General features: G+C 52.3%; 1 protein-coding gene across 1 annotated transcript; it reads right to left on the bottom strand.

The window, feature by feature from the left end:
- Positions 1 to 1,756: 1,756 nt before the first annotated feature.
- BATF3 (basic leucine zipper ATF-like transcription factor 3) lies at positions 1,757 to 13,844 on the bottom strand. Its single transcript, XM_032318834.1, has 3 exons — positions 13,568 to 13,844; positions 10,677 to 10,781; positions 1,757 to 2,254 (listed from the first exon to the last, which is right to left on the bottom strand). The coding sequence occupies exons 1-3, from the start codon at positions 13,643 to 13,645 to the stop codon at positions 2,069 to 2,071; spliced, it is 369 nt and encodes a 122-aa protein (XP_032174725.1). The 5' UTR covers positions 13,646 to 13,844; the 3' UTR covers positions 1,757 to 2,068.
- Between the last annotated feature and the right edge of the window lie 427 nt (positions 13,845 to 14,271).

The raw sequence follows: 14,271 nt of genomic DNA on the forward strand, positions 1-14,271 counted from the left end.
TCCTGAGTCTCCTGGCCAGAGGAGAGGAGCCAGGGGCCCCCAAGGCCTTGGGGATACAGAGCAACTGCTTGGAAGGAGATGGTCTCTGAATCATGGTGCAGAGCCAAGGCACTGGGGCCAGGGAGGCCAGCAGGCTCAGACACCCCGGGGCTCGCAGTGGAGCCGGGGAGCAGCCGGCCAGACACGGTGCCAGAAGGGGTCAGAGCGGATCAGTGGGCAGGCCGTGGAGGACTGTGCAGGCCAGAACTGCTGGAAGTCCCACGGGATCTGGCTGAGATGTGACCAGCACGGAAGGTGCTCCCTGCAGGGACAGACGGTGTTGAAGGTGAAAGACAGCAGCTTCCAAACACCTGCTGGTACAGGCTCACAATTTATGTGTTCATACTCACAGCCATGGTGGCTCTGGGACCCTGGCTCTGAGTCTACCACTCACGAATGGGCTGGTCACCAGCCTGTGGTGGTCCTGGCCAGCCTTGGGAGGTACTGACAGGAGGTCATGCCATGTATAGACCCCAGGTCCTGCCCTGAGTCACCTCCTGCAACATGGCTTCAGCTTGATGTTCTTGGCTCTGAGGTGCACCAGGAGTCATGTCAGACCCTCTGGGATTCCGACCTGGTTCTGCTCCTTGTTCTCGGGGGACCTTGGGCAAGGCCTTTCCCCCACTGCCTCAGAGCCCCTTGTCTGCAAAAGTGCACGAATGAGGCCGGATGATTATGATTTATAAAATGTCTCCTACAAAGAAATGCCACCACTCCCCTTAACAGCTGCATCCGGGAAGCTTCGCCCCAGTTCTGCCGCTGCATGGGTCTCTAGTGGCAGATTCCAATGCCTCTGACCAGGGAAACCTTGCAGCCTGCAGCTGGTGTGAGTTATAAGAGACCCTCACATGAAAGGCCTGGGGGGCAGGAGACACTTGCCCAGGAAAAAGGAGGCCCTCAACAAGTAGCCAATATGTATACTTGTATGAAGTCAGCAAGTTGGTCGCCCCTGGGAGGGTCTGGGTTCTCTCTTTTCTTACTTTCTTCTTTTTAACATCTACATTTATAGCAAAGTATTTTCCTTCTGTTCCCATTTCTTGTGCCCTTTAGGGTGGTATGGCTCTGCCCTCCACAACTCCCTTGGTCCAGGGAAAAAGAGAATTGGAAGAGGATGGGGGAGTCCTCTGCCATTTTGCTTTTCTCTCTTGGGCCACCTTCGACTTGTCTTGGTTCTGCTTTTCCTGAAATAATAGTGAGACGGGACTTTTGAAAGGAAATTGCTCTCCTCATCTGCCAAAATATTTGTTTTTTTTCAACTAGGGGACAGATTTCCCCATTCTGTTGTGATTCATACTAACATAAAGTCAAATTGTCCTCTGATCCAATGACTACTTTTGGAATGGGGAGGTGGCCCAAGAGTGTACAGAGGAAACAGGAAAACCAGCCTGGAAGAGAACATTTCCCATGAGAGCCCAGCAGGGGCGGGGCTGTTGACAGAGACGGAGGGCCACCCAAACCAGAAGACAAGCCCAAGTCCTGCCCAGCATGACTATCCCTTCGCGACCCAGCTGGGGTGGCAAGAAGTCCCATCGGCCTTTGCTCTGCAGTTCCCCAAAGGTGCCTCCTGCATCAAGCCCAGTTATGACCACAGGGACGATGACCAGGACGGGGAAGCAAGACCCAGGAGCCACAAAACAGCCTAAGGAGACAGAAGGCGACCACCTCTCCAGGACTAAGAAACATTCTGTCTTTCTAAATTCCAAGAACTTGGCCGAAGGAGAGATCATAACCACTTTTATTCTCCAAATTCTAGAGGAAATAATTCTGCACAACATGGAAACTACTAGCTGCCAGAGTGGACTGAGGGGACTCCTGAGAGTGGCCTCCCGGCCCGGATCCACTCAGGGCTCCGAGAGGCGCCCTCGGGAGCGTCCTGTGGTAGCTGTGTGCTGAGGACACGGCCAGGAGCTCCGAGGAGGTGACCTGGCCACCGGTTCCCCCGGACACAGACACGGAGGGAACCCTTCCCCCACCAGGTGTGAAAAAGACCAAGGCTCCTCCGTCGGCAAAGGACGACAAGCCTCGGGCTTCATCGGGGCAGGCAGCCAGCCACAGGGTCCGGCCGGGGCACCGTCACAAAGTTCATGGGGCACAGCAGCAGCGGGCACATCTTCTCGTGCTCCTTCAGTGCCTCGCTCAGGTGCTTTAGTTCCTCTGTCAGCTTCCCGATCTCTCGCCGCAGCACAGTGTTCTCCTGCTCCAAGCACTCGTACTCCTGCACAGAGACACGGGGTGGGTGACGTGGTGGCTGCAGCCCCATTCCCTCCTGGGATGCCGGCCTCCTCCCTGGAGAGCTCCCTCCAGAGCCGAGCCCCCTTCTCCGCTCCTCTGTTTGCTTCCTGTTTCTCTCCTCCCACCAGGACGAAAGGTCCAAGAGGGCAGGGCTGTGCTCTTTGACCTAGCCTGAGATACGATTTACATCGAATAGAATACACCTGTTTTACGGGTCTCGGGTCTAGGGCAGTGAGCTTTGGTAAATGTCAACGTGCATCAAGAGAATGTTCCCGTAACTCCTAAAGGTTCCCTTGTGCCCCTGTGCAGACTGCCTCCCTCCCCCAACTGCTGAGCATCTCTGTGAAGATCTCTGTTGGGGTCACTGCTGTGGGCCCAGCTCCTGGAGCAGTGCCTGAAACACAATACGCGTTTGCTGACCGCATGAGTAAATGAATGAAAGTATCCCTTGCCTTGGCTCCGCCCCCAACCCTCACCTGTGAAGTTTCCACCATAGAGGAGTTTGCAGAGACTTACACCTGGAGGGGCTCATAGATACCCCTCAGCCCAACCCACCCAATGCAGAAACCGGACATCCAACTTGGGCTGGGCACTCTTTTCTTCAAAGGACAGTCCCTGCCTTTTCTGAGCTGCTCTATTAGAAAGCTCCTCTTTGCACTGATAGAAAATCTCTCGGGCGCCTGGGTGGCTCAGTGGGTTAAGCCGCTGCCTTCGGCTCAGGTCATGATCTCAGGGTCCTGGGATCGAGTCCCGCATCGGGCTCTCTGCTCAGCAGGGAGCCTGCTTTCTCCTCTCTCTCTCTCTCTGCCTGCCTCTCTGCCTACTTGTGATCTCTCTCTGTCAAATAAATAAATAAAATCTTTAAAAAAAAAAAAAAAAAGAAAAAAAGAAAATCTCTCGCTCCTTCAAACCCATCCATTGGGCTTGGTTCCACCTTACAGCACCACACAGAGTAAATTCAATACTTGTTCAACATCGCAGTTCTTGTAATATTAGGAGACAGCCCCATACCACTTCCCCTTAGGCATTCTCTAAGCACAACTGTCTCAGGTCTCCTGAGCTCCTTGGGTTTAGGACTTTTGGTCCTTCTGTCCTCCTGGGGGTCATCCCAACACACACTCTCACCTGCCAGGATCTATCTGGCAAAGGGTCATTCCCAAAGTGATTCTGGGGATGGCTTGACCATGCACAGGGAGATGCACGGAGGTGGCCTGCCCTGGGGCTGGACCAGGCCTGCAACCACCTCACCCTGGGGACTCGCCCTGAGCTTGCAGAGAAGTACAAGCTCCGTCTGCCTCTGCTGCTTCTCTGTCTATATTTGGATGGTGACTGATGTTCTGAAGATTAAGGTTGGGCTCTACATCCACTTCTGACTTTCACTGCGGCCACCTGGGTGCCTTCCAGCCTAACAAAGTCTTTCTGAAACGTAACGGGTCAGCTCGCGAATCACGATACTACACAGCTATAAGCTGCCCATTGACTTGATAATTAGGTCTTCCTTCTCTTCCTCCGAGTCACTGGTAAGTTCTGCAGTACTTGGCCAATGGCAGAGCCGCAGGGCATGTCAACAGAAATCATCTTGAAGCTGAGAGCCTTATTTAAATCTTTTTTTTAAAAGATTTTATTTATCTATTTGACAGACAGAAATCACAAGTAGGCAGAGAGGCAAAAGCAGGCAGAGAGAGAGGGGGAAGGAAGTCCCTGCTGAGCAGAGAGCCCGAAGTGGGGCTCGATCCCAGGACCCTGAGATCATGATCTGAGCTGAAAGCAGAGGCTTAACGACTGAGCCACCCAGGCGCCCAACCTTATTTAAATCTTGCTGCAATTTTGTTTACCATGCATTTCCTGACGTGGGGACCCAACCTTATTATTATCCACCACATCTTTTCTCTTACTAGTAAATTTTCAAAAATATCACTAAAAAAGTCTGATCTTTTTACAGGCCCCTAAAGCACATGCAAATTCTCAACTCTGGCCCTTTGCTAATGCTGCTCTCTTCCACTGGAGTATGTTCCTCCATTTCTGTGTGAGCCCAGCTTAAGCCCACCACCTCCAGGAAGGCTTCCCTGATCACAGCACCTAATGGAACCACAACCCTCATTACGTGTTCTAGTCAATCTCATATCATGTTCAATCTTACTTAAACTAAATAAGATCGCTTCCCAAAGATCAGAAATGTGTAGCACCTAGCAGCCTCTGCTACCCTCTCCTGTAGCTGCACCTGATGGGCCACCGCCCAGTGACTCCTCTGTCTCCTTCTCTCACTGGCTTCCTTCCCTCCCCACCTCTAGGCACCAGAGGTGCTGCACACAGAGGCTTGTCTGAGCCTTCCCCAGGCAGGCCCTCAGGGTGGTCTGGAATATACTCCAAGGCGGCAGGCGGCACCCCCCCACACACCCCGCAGGCTGTCCCAGGTCAGGCCGGCTTCATTAGCCCATGGGCCCCCTTCCGCCTTCAGCCCTGCTGCCAGCCCCACTCCTCACGCTCTCCTCAGGCCTCTTAGAAGCTCTAGTCCTGGAGCCCGAGTTCCATCTACAATGTGGCAACAAGCCCTCCATGGGCCAGGGGAGGCGGTGGATGGGAAGACAGTCATCGAGGGACGGGCTACAGCTCTGTGGAGCGTGTGTACACACACAATGCACACACGCACATACACACACACACAACTAGACACACACACACACACACACACACAACTAGACACACACACACACACACACACACAAGACGTGCTCCTCACCTCCCAGTAAAATGGAGAATAGATGTGAATGGTTCCAATGAGCAAACATTTTAACTAGATTCCAAAAGCCAGGAAAGTCTCTTACTGTGGCAGAATATTCCATGTCTGTATTAGCTTGTTTGCTTGTTATGTTTTGGGGCAGGATGCTGCGAGCTCCTGAGCCTTATCTCTGGAAGCCAGGAGGGGCCACGCTGCCCAATGTCTTCCTGAAGTAACACTGCTTCCCCCAAACCCCAGCCCATTAGGTCCCCTGTTTGCCTCCTCTGTGGGGACTTTCTCTTCTGGGATTTGATTTTTACTCATCAACCTGCTAAGGGACTTTCATGGAGCTGAGGGAATAAAAAGGAGAGAAGAAGTCAAGATCTTCTGGTGAGATCAAACAACAAAAATAAAAGGAGGAGGGACACCTGGGTGGCTCCGTGGCTTAAGCCTCTGCCTTCTGCTCAGGTCATGATCTCAGGGTCGTGGGATCAAGTCCCGCATCGGGCTCTCTGTTTTGCAGGGAGCCTGCTTCCTCCTCTCTCTCTGCCTGCCTCTCTGCCTACTTGTGATCTCTCTGTCAAATAAATAAAAAAGAGTCTTTTAAAAAAATAAAAAATAATAATAAAAAGAGGAGCTGGGGCGAGTGGAGAGGAGGTGAGAGGAAATGGGGGTGAGAGGGGAGTGAGCAAGACCCACTTCACGCCGAGAAGAAGTTCCCCGACTTGACAAACGTAAAAAAACATCTTACAGTGCACAGAGCCCCACCCCCCCTGCCACCCCAACAAGGAATTAGCTGGCCCCAAATGTCAACAGTGCCAAATTCAAGAAACCCTGGTCTGGGCATCTAAGGGAGGTTGACTAGGGAACGAGGAGCTGTCTGGGGATATCCAGGTCCAGGATGAAAAACTGGCAAATGAGCTAATGTGGGTCCCCGGGGCCAGAGGTGACGGTGAAGGCAGAAAGGAAATGAGGGGTGGAAAAGGCCATGAGAAGGGCACAGCCACACACAGACCCCATTTCACAAGTGAAGAAAGTGAAACTCCGAGAGCCACAATGACTTTTCCAAGGTCGTGCAGGCTTGGAACCTGACTTCAAGGTCAACTGCAGCCCTTGAGCAAGGAAGTAATTCTGCTTTCACTTGGCAGTGCCTGGCCCCAAATTTCCCCGTGGTGGTTACCAGCAGTCAAGGGCTGTGAGTGCTCAGGATTTTACAATAAAGCCTATTCCCTAGCCCTACCCTGAACTTCCCAGCAGACAAATTGTGTCATCAGGGAGGGCTATACAAATTGGTGTCATCATCAGTTTCTGAACCAAGGGGAGGACGACTCGAAGCATTCTCTTAGAACATGCAACAGCTGAAGAAGCCGTGACAACACAGACCACAACCGAATTGCCTAAGAAATCTGTCAGTTGGTGACATTTGGGGTTCCTGAGGATGGCACCACTGCCTTCCTTTTCTGACTCAACGTTCTTTCTCAGTCTTACACCTTGGGCTGGCTTGAACCAGTCTGACCCACTTCTGAGACACAGTTCTCCCTGCTGTAGAGCTGGACTGTTCACGCACGTCCTTATTTGTGGACGTGGACTCAGGCGTGTGCCCAACGTTCAGAGATGAACAGGGACTGAAATCCCCCTGAGAGGTGTAAGCGCCTCGACAGGATGATTCGAAAAGCCACAGTGAGCGCTGAGGTACAGACACACACGCGTTAGGAATAGCTTCTCGGCACCACACTCGGGCTTCCAGCAATCACCTCCCTGAGGGGCAAACTCAGACTGAAGAGTGACCCCAGCCTCCCTCTGGCAGGGCCTGCTCAGGCTCTCCCCGCCCTGCCCTCCAGGGAGGCCTGGCCCCGACGGACTGTCCCTCCTGTCCCCCAAGATGGAGAACTAGGAGCTGGGGGAGGTAGCCCAGAGGCTTCTAGAAGCTGGGACTGGAGGAGGTTTCTCAGGGTGTCGGAGGTAAGGGGGACTCAAGGTGAGTGAATGAGGCGGGCAGGAGAGAAGGGTGGGAATTCTAAACAAGCTCCAGATGGTCCCCTTCGTGGTGTTCAAGGAAGGCAAATAAAGACCTTGAGTTCCTCTGAGAGACGCACCCATGACATCCCACAGGATGGGACTGAGTACAGAAAGGACTGAGTACAGCCCTTCTCACGGCCAAAGCTCCCCAGGGAGTGGCAGTGGCCCTGGCTACCAGATGGCAGCTTTCTGGACCCTTTAGTGTCTCTGAGAGAGAGGGACTGACCCCATGTTTGAGGTTTCTGAGAACTGTATCTGGTTCCCACGTGCCCCATCCTTGATGGGTCTTGGAGCCCGAGGAGGCCTTGACAGGCTTTTTTGCCATGACCCAGAGCAGTGTGCTCTGGTCAACTCACTTCCTGGAGCAACTAAAGCAATTCTTCACCACATTTTTAAACCAGACACCCCATCCTCAACATGCATATATTTTTTCAAAGTTTAAAAAAAATACTCTTTTTTTTTTTTTTTTTACTATATTTACTCCCCTCTCTTCCCCCACCCCACCCCCCGCCATGGTGGCCCTACAGAGCAAAGATTCCCATAGCTGGGATGCCGTCCCTGGAAGGAGGTGAGGAAATAACAGCAGAGCTATTATTCATGTGCTACCCTTCGACTCAGAGACGACATTCCTCTTCTACAGCAGGACTGGGATGTGGTTGCATTTTCCTGAGCCGGCCACCTGCTCCCCCACTGCCCCTCGTGACCAATAACACTTGTATGTAGCTAGTGACAGTAAAGATGGGGGCTATAGCTTTGCGGTCTATATATGGATGGACCCACTGTCCTGGCCTCCTGGACACTGAGTTTCTCAATAAGACTGGCATCGATGAGGTGATCTGCCAGTGATGGGTCAGCAGGATCTACTCTTCCTGCACCACAGAGGCAGAGAAGGGAGTTTTCTCCCATGGAGGGAATAGGTTTCAGATCAATTAGCTGCATTTCCCAAAACAGCACCTGCCATATCTGGTCACGTGACATGGTAAAGAGACAGCAGAAGAAGCTAGGAACCCTACAGAAGGGGGACCCCCCCATGGTTCTAAGGGGGATCAGGCAGGAGTAAATGTACCACCCTAACTTTCCCAGGCACCTGACTCATTTGGGTATCAAATTCAACAATGACAGATACTGAGAGAAACTGTCTTCTTTGACCCTGTAGGATTTATGCTACCTTCTGAGTTAGGCTGAATAAGGGCCTCCCAAAGATGTCCCAAAAGATATCTACATCCAAGCTCTGGAACCTGTGAACATGTTACCTTATGCGGTTAAAAAAAAAAAAAAAAAAAAAAAGACCTTGCAGATGTGATTAAGAATCTGAACGTGGGAAGATTATCCTGGATTATGCAGGTGGATCCAATGTAATCATAAGGGTCTTAGTGAAAGAAAAAGTCAAGAGTCAGAGGAGATGTGTCAGAGGAACAGTGTCAGAGTAATGCAGCATGAAAAAGACTTAACTAGCTAGTGCTGGCTTTGAAGATGGAAGGGGACCACAAGCCAGGGAACACTGAGAAACTTCTAGAATCCAGAAAAGGCAAGGAAATGGATTCTTCTCCAGAGCTCCTGGAAAGAATACAGCTCTCTTGACACCTTGATTTTAGCCCCATTGAGACCCATTCCAGACGCCTGACTTCCAAAATTGTAAGATAATAAATCTGTTTTGTTTAAGCCACCAAATTTGTCATAATTTACTACAAAGTCCATAAGAAATGAATATACTTCCGTTGAAAACTCCTATGCTTTCCAAAATGGGAAGGAGATCTTATTCCTCTCTTTGTAACCTAGCATCAAGGCCTTGTCCATGGGAGTGCTAACAAATATTTGTGGAACGAATCTCCCCGCTCTTGCTCTGTGGAAGGTCTTACCGTCATTTAGCCACCACCACACACATCATCACTTGGAACTTACAAATGAGTGTCCCCTAGTGTTTCCTTATATTAATGCACCTGGCTTGGACGAGAAGCTTCTTGAGGGGAAGGGCCCTGGCTGTCCAGCTGGCACACAGGGTCTGAACGCAGGGCCATGCCCTAACTGGGCGGAAAGTGCCCTCTGGGGTAATCTGGTAACATGAGGCTAGAACCGGGACTGCTTCAAACGCAAGGGGGAAGGAAGAAAGAAGACAAAGGACATTCCAATTCCTCTCTGGGAAGTTTACAGGACCAATTCAGGCTGGGAAGGATCTCTTCTGACCCTATCTCCTTTTAGGGCCCAGCCTTCCTGCTTCCAGGAAAGAGTCTGATATTCGTAATTCATGCCCACTGTGAATTTCTATCATTGGTCGCCTCCCCCAGAGTATGTACATCCTAAACCTGTTCTCAGTTCACTGTCAAAGGCTTTTCAGATTGTTTTTCCCCTCATAATACCTTGGTATCTGCTATGTTGTCAATGCCCCCAGACCCACCTTGCTAAGACCAGCTGTGACAAGACAGCAGGCAGGGAAGGGCTAAACTAAAATCCTTAGTGATTTACACCAACCTTGTCTAAAGATGAGCGTTCAGAACTATCATCAGTTCTTTGCACAGACACTTGGATACCTTTGAGGCCAGTGCCTGATATGGGGCAGTTCCCATGTTCTGTCTGTGAGATTATGTGGGATTAAGCATAAGGGTAAAGGAAAATGGGAAAATTCTGGGTAAATCCCAGGTTCCTGACGTGGATGATGAGAAAACTGGTGAGCTCCATTAACTTCACTTGAAGACAGGAGGAGAAGAGAGAGTTTCAGGGTAAACACACATATCAGGGCCACGCTGCATCCGAGCAGCCCGCAGCCCACCCATCTGAGGACATCTAAGCAGACATTGGAAATATGGGGTCGGGAGGCCTCGAACTGAGGTCTTGCCTTGAGTAGTCAAAGTGGGGAGCTAATGCTGCGAGAACAGATGAATAGATCGCATCTTCAGGGTGGGAAGGAAAAAGGGCAGAATCTGAAAGCCTGGTCAACACCAAAACTTAAGAGAACTGACAGAGGAAGAGAAGGTAGCAAAGAAACAGAGATGAAAGGTGGTTAGGAAGGTCCGGTGGGAAATGCGGTCTTTTAGAAGCTGAAGACCTGGAAAGAAGGTCTCAGGAAAGGGGGAGGGTCAATGGTATGAAATGGTCAGCAAGGTCAGCAAGGTCACAGTCGATGAGTCTAGAAAGAAGTCCCCGGATCAGGTAGTGCAGAGGCACTACGGGTCCCCGCAGGAGCATCCTCTGAAGAAAGGATGTGTGCGCGGACGCGCACGTGGCCCGCGTACGGTCACGTGCATGCGTGCGTGTGCGTGCGTGCGTGCGTGCGTGCGTGCGTGTATGCTGGGTGGGGCGGGGCGGCAGAAGCGCCAGCACAGAGGACTGGGAAATAAATGGCACTGAGCGTACGGAGGCAGCAGGTCTCTCTGGGAGGAGCAGGGAGGGGAGGAAGGAAAGAAAACAAATGGGGCTTGAAAAGGAATTGGTATCGAAAGGAGGTTTTGTTTCGTTTTGTTCTGGTTTATAATGAAAGGAACTTGAGAGAGGAGCCACCAGCGGATGAGGGATAAAGATGTCCGTGAAGGATCGGAAAACTGGGCTGGAAGGATGCAGTGACATGAGACGTACGTGTCCAAACTGGTGGTGACCAGGACATGACCTTGGGGCCACCACCACAGCTCCTTTCCGTGGCCCTAATGTGGCTCTGCCCCAACCACAGGCTCACCTCGTGGAGTTTGTCAGCCTTCTGGGTCTGCTTCTTCCGACTTCTCTGAGCAGCAACTCGGTTTTTTTCTCTCCTTCGGACCTTCCGGTCATCATCGTCTGGGCTCTGGGGGGAAAATGTGTGGTTAGGTGTGCTGTCGGGGCGCCTTGCTTCGCCTTCCTTCGCCTTCCTCTGCCCTGCCCCTTTCCTCAGCATCGCTTCACCATTTTACTTGCAGTCCTGACAGTGCTTGTTGCTACATGGGTGGGACAGCACCAGCCCCTTGTTCAGCCTTGTGCCCTGGCTGAGTTTAGCTGCTCATTCCCATGACCCCCCTGAGAAATGTATGGTGAGCCTGCCATTTAAAAGATGAGGATAAGAAACTCAGAGAGGGGAGAAAAAAAAAAAAAGAAACTCAGAGGGGGTAAGGAACTTGCTCCAGGTATCACCGCTAGACGTGGGTAAATGGGAAGTGGAACTCAGGTCTGTTGGACTCCAAACCAACGTTCATAAACCTCTACCCCACAGGGTGTGTGCCTGGAAGAGGTGCGGTGTCAACGTGCATCTGAGAACAGGGAAGGCAGAAGGCATGTGCTATCTGGAACTCGCTCTGTGGTAGGTCTTGCCCCACCACACACAAACAGGTACTTTTGATACTGCATGCACATTTTACACTGATAACTAATTGCAATCACACAATTCTATCAACACATCAAACGATCTCAGACACCTCATTTGAACAATGCTCGATGGACATTTTCACAGGTCAGAGTGAATCAGAAGCAGACTCATGATGTGTCTTGAAAGCTCTCAGCTCTCTATGAGATTTAACCAAACCTAGTTGAATGCTTCAAGAGTTATCCTGAAACAGGCAGGATTTAAAAAAAAAATGTACCTACCAAGATAAAAAACATTTCAGTTACAGAAAAAACATGGAGAAGTAGAGAGTATCTGCTTTCCGGAGCCCTGTGAGAAGGTACCAAAGGGGCGGGGAAGCGGTACGCTACCTTTAAACAGTTTAAAAGCCAAGAGGTTAGTGGGATACAAACATAGGAAAGCTACTCAATTATTAACATTAATGGAGAGCAAATATTGATAATATAAGATAATGGGTAATTTCAGTTATTTTATCTGGTCTTGTATTCCAAATATGGGAGACACTTCTCCCCAAGCTCTGGTGAGTAAAGAATTTTCACTATACAGAAGAATATAAGCCTATAGAAGGAGACAGATATTATAAATAACACAACAAATGGATGTGGTCTGGAAGTAGTGCTTAAGGGAACAGGCACAAGGTGTTAAAATGTAGCTTTTCAGAGGAAAAGAAGTCTTGGTTAACATAACCAGGACACCACAGGGGCAAAGTGTGGTTTACAGGACAGAACTCTAGCTAGAAATATAGAGCCACTGGTTTTGTCTCTTACTGTCAATTCAGCTTGGGGGAAATGGCTTAAATTCTCTGAATGTTCAGTTTTCTCATTTATCCTAAGTGTGAGTCATTCATTCTCTCAACAAGTATTAACTGAGTATCTGCCATGTGCCAGACACTGTTTTAGGCACTGAAGATGCATGGCCGGAACAACCGATCGGTAATCACTGCGCAAATCATTCCAACAGCCTAATGCTTGGGACTAGCATACGGATAAAAGGAGATTTTAACCTAAAGCTCCCAGCACATGGTATGCCCTTAATAACCTAAGGAGGCTATTATTATATAGTAATAGGTTCTACTATTACAGTAACCTATGGAGGTTGCCATTTTTCGAGTCTCCCGTAGTGCTTATCTCCAAATCATGCCTTTTTGTTCACAATTAAAAAGTCATAGGACCCAAGGAAGCATCCTGTCCTCTGGGAGCAAGACACTCTAACCTGGATGTAATCACCTATCCATATGGTCACAGCTGAGAACCCAGCAGTAACAGTCATCAAAACAGAAAGAGGGGAGCGAAGTGTTAAGATAATCATAAATTATTAACCATATCTTAATTAGTCATAAAAATTTCGAGAGGTTATTGCTATATTCATTCTACAGGTGGGAAAATTGAGGCTCAAAGAAGTTAAGCAAAATGCTCAAGACCACTCAACCTGTGTGTGGTTAAACCGAGATCCAAACTCAGAACTGTGTGACTCTCTAGCGTCACCCGATGACACTACGTGCCAGGCATCGAATTGGGAAGGGGAGGAGGGGGGGGCATCACGAGGAAGATTCCCTTCAGAGCAGCCGAGTGGGAAGTTCTCTGACTGCCATCCCCGCGGGCAACTTTATCTGTTTCCTGAGTAGGCAGTTGTACATGTTGCCAAGGACAGCACAGAGGGCTGAAGGCGGGCTGAGGGGTTTCCACCAGCGGCGGGACTGGAGTTCTCCCACTGCGGGGGGCCCCCACCCCGCACCCTTAGGCTGATGGGTCGCGAGTTCCCCATTCGGAGGGTAGATGTTGGGAGTGCCTGGACACGAGCTGGCCCTTCGGACCGAATTTCCCCTCTATGCACCCTGGCGCCCGCGAAGGGCCACGCGCACCGGGGGTGGGGTGGCAGCGGGCGCCAGCGCAAGGATGGCGACACCGGGACAGCGCGGATTCCACGTGCGGGGAAGCGTGGATTCCACGTGCGGGGAAGCGTGGACTCTGCCCGGGCGTCTGCGCCCTGCGGCCTCTCCGCTTCCCGGGGCGCAGGAGCCGGGTCACCGTTCCGGAGGCGGCGGGCACTGTGCGTGAGCTGGGGACCACAGGGCAGAAGCGCCCACGGGATTCCTGACCTGCGCCCCGACTCCTGCAGGACTCTGGCTCCCGCAGCGCCCTTCACCCCAGCACTCAGCGCTCACCAGCCCGGAGCCCCAGACCCACCTCCTTCGTGCCCCTCGGCGCTCCCATCCCCGCATGCCCGCGGGCCTCCCTGAGCCTCTAGTCCACTACCTGCGGCTGCGGCTGGTTCCCCGGCGCCGCGACGCTCCTCTGCAGGACGCTGCCGGCCGCCGGGAGCACTTGCGACATGCCGGGCACTCCTCCGGCCCGGCCAGCCCCGCCGCGCAGCCTCGCGGAGGAGCGGCCGCGCGGCCCGCCGCGCCTTGCACGCGGGGCGCTGCCTACGGGCACTCGCGGGCCACCCGCATCCTCGCGCCCCCGCACCTGCCGGCCGCCGCCCTCCGCCCCGCCCCCTCGGGCTTCCCGCTCTCCCGGCGCCTGCGGCCGCCGCGCTGCCCGGGTTTCCCCTCCCCCGGCCCCTGCCCGCGGGCCTGCGCGTCCCGAGTCGGCCCGCCCCTCCTCTCACTCCCGCCCCGTTTCCTCCTCTCCCCGCCCTCTCGCCGCACCTCGGGGTCCCAAATCCCACCCCTGTCGCGGCTTTCCGCTGGGCCCCTGTGCTTCGTGGAAGTCACGTGGCGGCTCCGGAACCCGGGAGGGAACGCGAAGCCCCACTCGCGAGAAGGAATGCTGGGGCCGCGAGGGGGGTCAGGGAGACGCAGCGCAGCCTTTGGGGTCCTTCGGACGCTCTCGGGGAACTCAGGCTGAGAAACAAGTGGGTGGCTTGGACGGGAAGGGAGGTGTTTCCAGGTCCCATCTCGGCATCTTCCTGCGCGCCCGGGGCCCCGCCTTTCCCTAGCGCAGGGGTCAGTTTTTCG

This window comes from Mustela erminea, chromosome 17 (assembly GCF_009829155.1).
Source record: "Mustela erminea isolate mMusErm1 chromosome 17, mMusErm1.Pri, whole genome shotgun sequence".
NCBI lineage: Eukaryota > Metazoa > Chordata > Mammalia > Carnivora > Mustelidae > Mustela > Mustela erminea.

What these genes read in the sequence shown, in the direction of transcription:
- BATF3 (XM_032318834.1), bottom strand. Translation starts at nt 13,645, where the DNA reads ATGTCGCAAGTGCTCCCGGCGGCCGGCAGCGTCCTGCAGAGGAGCGTC. An exon ending in GGAACCAGCCGCAGCCGCAG is followed by an intron (nt 10,782 to 13,567) that starts GTAGTGGACTAG and finishes TTTTCCCCCCAG; the next exon opens with AGCCCAGACGATGATGACCG. An exon ending in AGGCTGACAAACTCCACGAG is followed by an intron (nt 2,255 to 10,676) that starts GTGAGCCTGTGG and finishes GTCTCTGTGCAG; the next exon opens with GAGTACGAGTGCTTGGAGCA.